General features: G+C 41.0%; 1 protein-coding gene across 1 annotated transcript; it reads right to left on the reverse strand.

Moving 5' to 3' along the window:
- Positions 1-2,803: 2,803 nt before the first annotated feature.
- Positions 2,804-9,612, reverse strand: NUDT11 (nudix hydrolase 11). The gene is made up of 2 exons (XM_003917724.4): positions 8,736-9,612; positions 2,804-4,547 (listed from the first exon to the last, which is right to left on the reverse strand). Coding segments are annotated over exons 1-2 (495 nt in total). The 5' UTR covers positions 9,230-9,612; the 3' UTR covers positions 2,804-4,546.
- Between the last annotated feature and the right edge of the window lie 233 nt (positions 9,613-9,845).

Raw genomic sequence — 9,845 nt, forward strand, 5'->3', positions numbered from 1 at the left:
AATGAAGCAAATCAACATATAAATCATCTCACACCATTATGCTTTTTTTTTTTTTTTTTTGAGACAGAATCTCACTCTGTCGCCCAGGCTGGAGTGCCTGGGCTCACTGCAAGCTCCGCTTCCCGGGTTCACGCCATTCCCCTGCCTCAGCCTCCCAAGTAGCTGGGACTACAGGCGCCTGCCACCACACCCGGCTAATTTTTTGTATTTTTAGTAGAAACGGGGTATCACCGTGTTAGCCAGGATGGTCTCGATCTTCTGACCTCGTGATCCGCCCGCCTCGGTCTCCCAAAGTGCTGGGATTACAGGCCAGAGTGACTGCGCCCGCCCAAGAGCAGCCATTTTTTATGGCAGAATGGCAACAGCATTCTGCATACCTGGTTATCTAATCCCAGCTTTGTTCCATATTGGAAGCGTGACCTGTATCATTTTACCTAACCTTGCTGAGACTCAATTTTCTCATCTGAATTGGAGCTAACAGAACCTCCCCTGCCCCCATCTGACTTTGAGCTCAAATAATTTATGTGAAAACAGTGTAATAAATTTTTCTTTAAAAATACATTAGGACTGAGCTAACTCCTAAAATGTCCACTAGGGTGCGTGATGCCACCACTGGAACCACCTGCTAAGAATGACTTTGCAGTCTACTACATATGTCTTTTTTTAACACCCAAGAAATGAGGTCTAAGTTTGAATGAGTAGATAAAAGAAATATAATTGTTACCAACTCTGCCCTGAGCCCTCTATCCCCTCAGCACTAGCCCCAAAGTCTAAACTCCCAGAGGTCCTGGCCTGCTTCTTCACATTGTTGTGAATGCTTACACAGGTCACAGTGTTAATGGATCTTCTTGGACCACGGATGGGCTTTTTGGTTCTCCATGTTTACCATCCAGTACAGAGGAGAACCACTGAATTCATTATGAGATATTGTCATCATCTTCATCTAAAGAGCATGAGCTTTTGAGTAAGACAAAACTGAATTTCCATTCCCAACCCACATTCTAGTCCTTTGATTCATTTCATTGATTTCAGGTTTATAGCCTTACTTTCTAGTCCTTTGATTCATTTCATTGATTTCAGGTTTATAGCCTTAACTCTGGGAATAGAAGTCTGAGACACCTCAAGTGCTATTTGGAGACTGAGTTGAGAGAACAGCTTTCCCCTCTCCTCAGGTATGGGAATATCAGTGTCCATAATTTGAAATTGCAAACTCTCAGTTTTTGGTAGTGGTAGGGGTTGGAGGATGGACGGATTTCTCTAGGCCATTTGGAGTCAGCCTGGGTCAGAGAACTAGTCTAGCAACAAAACCTACAGTGTCTGGCCCTTCTAGTATACACTGTGCGGTAGTTGTAAATTGTATTTTTTGTATTACATTTCCCTCACATTATCCGGTAATCTTCAGTAAAATCTCATTAAAAGTCACGGCCTAGTCTCTGATGGTGCTGTAGGAAATTAGAGAAGGGTGTGGGCACATTATGGGGTAAGAAGTTAGAAAAGGGAGAGCAGGATTCCCTTTTGAGTCCAGAGTGGTAGTATCCTTATTTACCACTTGGATACCACTGTGCCCAGAGGAGCAGCAACTTCATGAGGGTCAGAGCTTGCAGGCAGTGATACGGTGGAGAAGACAAAGACGACTTTCTGGAAAACAGATAAACTAGTAACAGGCCTACTTTTAGCCAATACACTGCAATTGTATGATTTATTACAAAAGCACCCCATCTGAATTGATGGCTTGTCCCCAGCCTCAGTGCTTGGTAAGTAAAAAATCTGTGTGGGAATTAGGAAACAAAAGCAAACACAAAACAGGCCTATTCCACCCTGCACTAGGTCTTGGTGACTAGAGCTTGGTCTAGATTTCAGACCCAAGTTTTCTGCTATGCTTTTTGTACTTGTGCAAAAGGCAAAAGCAGTACAAATTCCATTATGGCCGAGTATTAGCCTAAAAAATTCTAAGGAATAGCGAGATGCCTGTATGGTGTATACTTAACAATAAAAAGACCATGGATTATTTAGAAATATTCTGGATGAGGCCACCTGTGCTATCCTTGTTTGAATTATATATATTTTTATTTGTAAATAGAAAGACTGGAAATTATATATTTAAATTTGGTTATCTGTGTAAAGGAATCATGTGTGATTTTTTACATGTAATAATTTTTTAAATGTTTATTTTTAATTGTTGTGAGTACATAGTAGATATATATATATATATGTATGGGGTATATGGGATATTTTGATAAAGACATACAATGTGTAATAATCACATCAGGGTAAAAGGTGCATCCATCACCGCAAGCATTTATCCTTTGTGTTACATACAATCCAATTATACTTTTAGTTATTTTTTAATGTACAATTAAATTATTGGCTATAGTCACCCTGTTGTGTTATCAAATACTAGATCTTATTCATTTTTTATTATTTTGAAATTTTAAAATTTTTTCGAAATTAAGATGAATTAATTTTGTAATCAGAAAAAAATATTCAGTGCCTTTTTAAAAAAAGGTAAATAGTAGAATGAGTGTCCCAACTGGAACCTAAACCTATGTCCATCACTAGGGTTTAAAGTGTTCTGGTAATGTGTGACATACTGAAGGGAATAAAATCCTTTGGCATGTAGAACTGGGGGCTTTGCAAGGAAAAATTCACACTAAGGGAAGAGCAGTCTGCAAACAAGTTTAGCTCAAGAACAAAAGCTAGGTTTTTGGAGAAGAGGAATGAATCTTTCTGGGCTGTGCATCTGTCTTCTGATCAGCCTTCTGCACTTAAGTCTAGAGGGTGCCTATAAGTAAACTGTGAAGAATACTTTTTTCAATTTTTATTATGGAAAATTTCAAACATATACAAAAGTATAGAGAATAGTATAATGAACTCTCAAACATCCATCACACAGCTTCAGCAATTATCAATTTATGGCCAGTCTTGTTTCATCTATGCACTCAATTACCCCACACTCAGATGATTTTGAAGCAAATACCAGTAGCATATCATTTCACCTGTACATTTTTCAGTATACTTCTCTAAAAGATAAGAATGTTTTAAAACAACATAACCACAGTACCATATCACATCTTTAAAAAACAATAAATCAAGAAGTTACGTTTTTATTTCAAATTATGTAACAATTGGGGACACAATCAATACATTTCACTGGTATCATGAGGAAGAGTGTCACACTAAAATGGAGTCCAAGCTTTTATCGATGCAATTGCTTTATAATGTAAAAGAAAAAAATCAAACTACCATATTAGAACCACTTTGGGTCATTTGTAAGGAACTGGAGAAGACTGCTGATATCACACATCCCACGGCAAACTCCATAAGATTTCTTCTAAACACCTTTGTTATTTTCTTAAAGTTATTCTGGAGGCAGCTGATCCAAGTCCTCGTTTTTTAAAAATCCTTCATTTTGTTTTCCCCTCTAACGGCAGCCTCTTTCCTAAATGCCTTTTCCAAGTGACAACAATTTTGCCCTCTCTCAGCCCTCTGCATTCTCATATGCAGAAACCAGGTAGGATAAGGAGCTAGCTGTGTGTACTAGAAAAGGGATGAAAACTACAGCCAAATGGATCAGTGAGAGAGGCAAAAGAAACCTAGACAAATTAAATGGCATAATTAACTTTGGAAACTGCCTATGATATAGCCTGTTAGCTCTGGCATCAAATAATACAGTATGTTAAATCTGTAAAGTGAGGAAACTGCTTCCTCAAAGAGATGTTAAGATGACGTGTAAGAAGTGGTTAGGGCAGGCATTGCAAAAAAAAATGTTTTATATATCATTTTAAAATTTATTTTTATAAAAACTCACAACATTATTTTGCGTCCACTGTATTTATTTTTACAATTACCTTTATAGCAAGTGATAGTTTTTGAATAAAATTTTAAGCAAATCATCAACAGTACAAAAACACTAGAGTTGTTACACGAAGGACTGATTCTACAAAACATTACCCTAGGCGATGGTATAATCTTAAAACTGTGCAGCTACTGTGTGGTATGACATAGAAATAGGAGTAATAATTCTTGTCCTCAAGTATCTTACAACTGCCTTGAAATATTTCTGAAACACCTGATACACAAAAGCCACACACATGGTGCCTAGATAGCATATACTCTACTAGCACCAGATTGGAAGGGGAATGTTTTGCCACACGGTGATTACAAAATATTAATTGAATCAAAGAACCTTCAGTGATGCCAACCATATTTCAAGTAGTGTCTCAGATGCAGGATATGCAAAGAGTAAGGAAAAATAATCTTTGCTCTCAAAGACATTATAGTCTAATGAAGAAGGCAGACACATCAAAAAAGCACAACAAAAGGCTATAGGTGCTGAATTAAGAGTCTGTTCACATATAATAGTACAACAACCAGAGCAAGAGTCAGTGGTATAGACAGGGAAGGAGTGTCCCAAGATGCAGGAAGAAACCAGATGAGCTGTCTTCTTGGCCACACAGAAGTGCTCACCTGTACTTGACAATTCCATTGATCACTGGGTTCACATCAATGTTTCTTTCAGCACAATCCTAAACATCTTTGCTGTTCATCTGGAAAAACAAACCAACATAAAATTAGCAGGCTTATGTTAATAATTCCTCCAACTGACAAATGTACCAAGAGCTTATTATGTACATCAATCACTTTGCATCAAGCACTTCACTTCCACAGAATTATCTAATGCAGATGCAATGAGTCTGGATCAGCAACTGAGGGGGTTATAAGCCAATGTATACCATGATGCAAAAGTCAGGAAAGCAGCGATATCAGAAGTTTTGTAAAAGAGGAGTGACCATTTAAGACATAAAATATCCTAAATTCCATGTTACAGACTCTAGACTCATGGAAATAATTCAGACTGGTTCCCACCCACGAAAGAGTTTTCAGTCCAGTGACCACATAGCCATGAAAATAGATTAAGTACAATAAACTCTGCGAACCATGACACAGAAGACGGTTTCTTAACCCAGGTGGTCAGAAAAGGCTTCTCATTGGAGATGTTTATAAAGTATCTATTTTTACTATCTCCAACAATGGATTTTTTTTTTAAACTGGGCGTCAGATTGTTAGATAACTTGGTTTAAGCTGCAGTGAGGAAGAACTGGAACTAGATCTGTCTGACTTCAAACCCCCAATGTAGTTTCTATTACATCATGCGCTCACCCTTTGTGTTGTTGTTGTTTTGTTTTGAGACGTAGTCTCACTCTGTCGCCCAGGCTGGAGTGATCTTGGCTCACTGCAACCTCTGCCTCCTGGTTTCATGAGGTTCTCCTGCTTCAACCTCCCAAGTGAAGGGATTACAGGCACGCGCCACCAGGCCTGGATAATTTTTGCAGTTTCACTTCATTAATAATTAGAAGTAGAGTCGGGGTTTCACCACATTGGCCAGGCTAGTCTCCAGCTCCTGTCCTCAAGTGATCCGCCCGCCTCAACCTCCCAAAGTACTGGGATTACAGGTGTGAGCCACCATGCCCAGCCCATGCTCTATCTTATAAAAGCGTTATGTTTTAGCACAGTCAGCATAGTGACTTTCACTTCTTATAGTGCTGTTTGCCCAAACGTATTTAAAATCTGCTAAATACCATTAGTATTAATAGCTATCTTATCAAGAGACCACTACCAGGAAAATATTGTTTAAAGTCTTTCTGAGAGTACCTGGTGGCTCCCCCCACAAGGGAATTCTAGGGGTGAAAGCTCTGCCAGGCAAATACACATTTTCTAACTGTAAACAAATTGGCATGCTTATACTAACCTTCTGAAATGAAATCACAGAAAGAATTTAAAACCTTTACATCAATTGTTGCAAATGAATCTATGCAAATAAAGCAACTAAATTATTTTCTAATTTCTTCCCTTTAGTTTGTTTCTTTAAAGTGTAGTCAACAGATTTTGTATCTAAACACACATACACATATACTTCTTGAACAAAAATTATGTATTATAGACACAGCACCAATTACGTTTCCAGTATATGCATCTATATTAATGTTTCCTCTTTATATATTCACAAGAATAAAACACTTGACCAGCTGAAAATGTAAGCTATTTATAAAACATGCAGAAAATAAATCTCTGATTCATGTCTGCAAACCTCAATTGTCTGTGTACTCTTTTTCCTTTCTTTATCAAGACAGGGCTGTAAAATTTAGGTGTATATTTTTCGGCTATCACAAAAGAAATAATGTACAAGTGAACTCTAATACTCTTAGAAGGGAAAAAAATCTCAACTATACATCAAATTTTGGAGCACTGAGGTGGTAGAAATTTTCTATATACCACCTCTGTTCTAAAGAAATGTGATGCCACTGTTCTGAAAACATATCTTATAAATACATTTAGGTATAGGTAAACAAAGTACAAATCTCAGTTTCTCAAAAACATTTTCTGTACTAATGCTTTTAACTTGAAAGTCTTGACTTAGTTTTGAAGACAAAAAAAGAATCTCCTTGGCGCTCTTAACTGTTCTGATGAGACTAAGTTCCAGAGAATATTTTATAAAAACCACTTAATTTAACTTGACAGTACGTCTTGAAAAGTAGCGCTACATATTCTAAGTGTTTCTGGAAAGAAAAAAGAAAAAGAAAAACCACAACATATTTATAAGCTCACAATTCTTAAGAGTGGGTTACTATGAATACTGTACATTATTTTTTACTTTGTCAGATAACTTAAGAACCAAATAAGATGATGCATAATTACTTCTAATGATAGCAAGTACGAGTTAAGTCTCCAGTGTAATCGTGACAGTGTTTCATGTGGAATACATTTTATCCACAAAAATATCCATAAAATACAATCTCTCCTAGGTCAATATTAATGTAGAAACAAGAACCTTCTGGAATAACTAGCTTATTGAGGAAAATCTTAAGATCTATTTTAGACTGAATAATAAAAGTCAATTTGTTTGGAATTTACACTATGTGCTTCATGGTGATGAAATAATCTGTACAACAAATAACCATGACACAAGTTTACCTGCGGAACAAATCTGCACTTGTACCCCTGGAATTAAAAGTTAAAAAATATTTTTAAACATATGTGGTTCAAATATATATATTCAACATGTATCACTTTGTTAAGAGAAAAATAGAAAAATACTCCGTATTTGATCAGACCATGTAATTAAAATAAAACTGTTACAAGTTTTAAAAAGCCACAATTTCTAGTTTACTCTCTGATAGCATCAGTGCAGAAGATGTTTTGAGAAACAGATTTGTACTTTGTTTACCTATACTTAAATGTGTTGTTATAAGATTTCTTTTCTAAACAGTGGCACCATATTTCTTTAGAAAGTGCAATGGCACCCACTGTTTAGCAGCATAAAATATATTATTTGTGAAATTACAATGTACTCCAAATAGAGAAAAATATTTCAGTGTTTTGAAGGGTAAAATGCAAAAAGCACACAAGGGGTCAGCAAAAAAAAAAAAGAGACAGTTTCAAAACGAACTATTCTATGGTATTAAAAGACAGGAGAGCAAAATAATGAGTAGGAGGTTTTTGGATTACAGGCAACGTTAATTTCTTGATGTAGATGCTGGTCACCTGCACCTAGAATAGGTTGTCCTGTGAGACAAAACAATTACTATCTATCATAAGAGAGATTGTTCAGGAATCCTAATAGTTTGACAATTCTCTACCAGCTGAACATCACTAGAGCTAACTCAGTTGGGATGTAATCGCCATAAAAGATCCCATTTCTGTAGTTACTGGGAGTCAGGGAGGTTTAAGAGGAATATCACTACATTCAAATAAGGGAGGGAGAGCACTTTCAAAAGCGAACTTAAATCCAGAGAACCGTGGATCTCCTATGGTATCCAATAAGGGGCAATGGGAGTTGGAAATTGAGCATGGGAAATCAAATTCTGTGAATACAGTTTTTCTGGTAAGATGTGTTTGGCTAGCAGATCCCATCATCTATTCAATAAGGTTAATCTACATGGGAAATAGCGATTTGAAGTCAGCAGTGAAAAATTACCACTTGTGAAAATTTTTTGAAAACCAAATGATCTACACATACAAATAGAAAAAGAAATTTCTGAAAGAGGCAAATGAGATGCCATTTCTGAGGCTAAAGTGACGAGTGCAGAAAGAGCACAAGATGTAGAATTTCCTACTTTTTAAAAAAATTCAAAACTGATCTTTTAAACCAACTCCCACCACAGAAGACCTCCCTGACAACAAGGGTGAACGCTGTGAAGGAGAAAACAACTAAAGGGAAAAAAAATACTAAAAGATGCCCACACAACCAAGCTGGTCAGACTTTAAAGGCCTCCACTACCAAACAAACCACAAGGCTGGTATCAAAAATGCGCACGCACGCTCACCCACGACTATGTGTGAAATGTAAAACCAAAAACATCACAGGGCGCACAGGCAGACACACACACACTCCCCACACGCTCCCCACCCACCCCTCGCCCCCCCCAAACACCCCCCAAAAGCAGGGTGAACAGTTAAGGCACCTAAAACCCCAAGCGGCATAGGCTTCCCTGAAACATTTTACAGTGTAACCAAGAAGCGATTTTGAAAGCATCTGAAAAACGTGCAAACTGTCTGAAAACAGGGCCTGGCAATTGAGACAGTTTGCAAGCGTGATTCAGAGGGTATGCCAAGGAAACAAAAGAAGCCTCCCTCCTCCCAGTGAGACTGCACATGGCACAGGAGGTGCTCCAGGCGGGATGCATTTTAAGCGAGGCAGACAAACAGAAGTCTGTGCGGGCGCGAGCAGTACATACTAGGGATCGCTATCTGGCGAGGATGGGGCCATGGAGTTTCCATTGGTTGGGGAACCGCCCAGCTTTAATTTCTCCAGATATTCGGCATGCACGGGCTTGTGGCACTGGAGAACCTTGATGGCATCTTCGACTTTGAACCACTCTCGCTTCCTCCCAATGCTAACCGAATCTTCCCAATCCTCCAGCAGCTCCGTGACAGTCAGTACATACACGTACGTTCTGTGCTTGCGGTCCTGGTTCTGTTCGAAGACGCCCAGGAGCCGGCCTAACTTCCCCTTGACTCCCGCCTCTTCGTACACCTCTCGGACCGCCGCACCGCCTGGCTCCTCCTCGGGCTCCATGCCCCCGCCCGGCACGATCCAGCGGTCCGGGTACCGGCTGCTACTCACTAACAGGACCTCGTCCTCGCGCTCGCTCCGGAAGCACAGGCACGCCGCCCGCTTCTTAAACCCCTCGGGGTCGTAGGTCCGCGTCTGGTTGGGCTTGCACTTCATCCTCGAGGCAGCCTCCTCTTGCCTCTGGCTGCTGCGCGGGCCGCCGCCGCCGCCGGGGAGCAGCCGAGGTGCTGGGAAGAGAAAGGGCCGAGGCGAGGGGCGGGGAGAGAGAGGCGCCTCAGTCTGCCCGCGAGCCCGGGGAGCGGAGGGAGAGATGAAGCTGGGCGGGGCGCGGGCGGAGGCGGGGGCAGCAAGGCGCGTCAGTCAGCCAGTCCGCCAGTCCGCCAGTCCGATGGGCGGCCGGCCGAACCCGGGCCCGCCAGAGTGGAGGAGGCGCCGCCGCCCGCGAGCCCGCGACTCTCCACAGAGCCCACCCGCTTCTCGGGGGCGCGTCTCCCTCCCTCGGCCGCCGGGGAGGGTTTGAGCGAGGTGAGGCGCATTCACGGACGCGTCCGCGCTCCCGTTCACGTGCGCGTTCGCAACGGAGGGCGAGGGGCGGGGGCGGGGGTCTCCTGGCTCCAGCTGCGCGCGACGCCTGGGGCCCACTGCGCAGGCGCCCCGCAACCCTGGGGGCCGGGAAGCTCCTTCGCGCACCGTGAAATTCACCGCATTGTGACTTTGGCCGATTGCCTCCACGTGTGCCTTTGACCCAAACGCGACTGTAGCGCGGCAGGAC

Source organism: Papio anubis, chromosome X (assembly GCF_008728515.1).
Source record: "Papio anubis isolate 15944 chromosome X, Panubis1.0, whole genome shotgun sequence".
Lineage (NCBI taxonomy): Eukaryota > Metazoa > Chordata > Mammalia > Primates > Cercopithecidae > Papio > Papio anubis.

Coding starts and splice junctions, on each gene's coding strand:
- NUDT11 (XM_003917724.4), bottom strand. CDS start 9,229: ATGAAGTGCAAGCCCAACCAGACGCGGACCTACGACCCCGAGGGGTTT.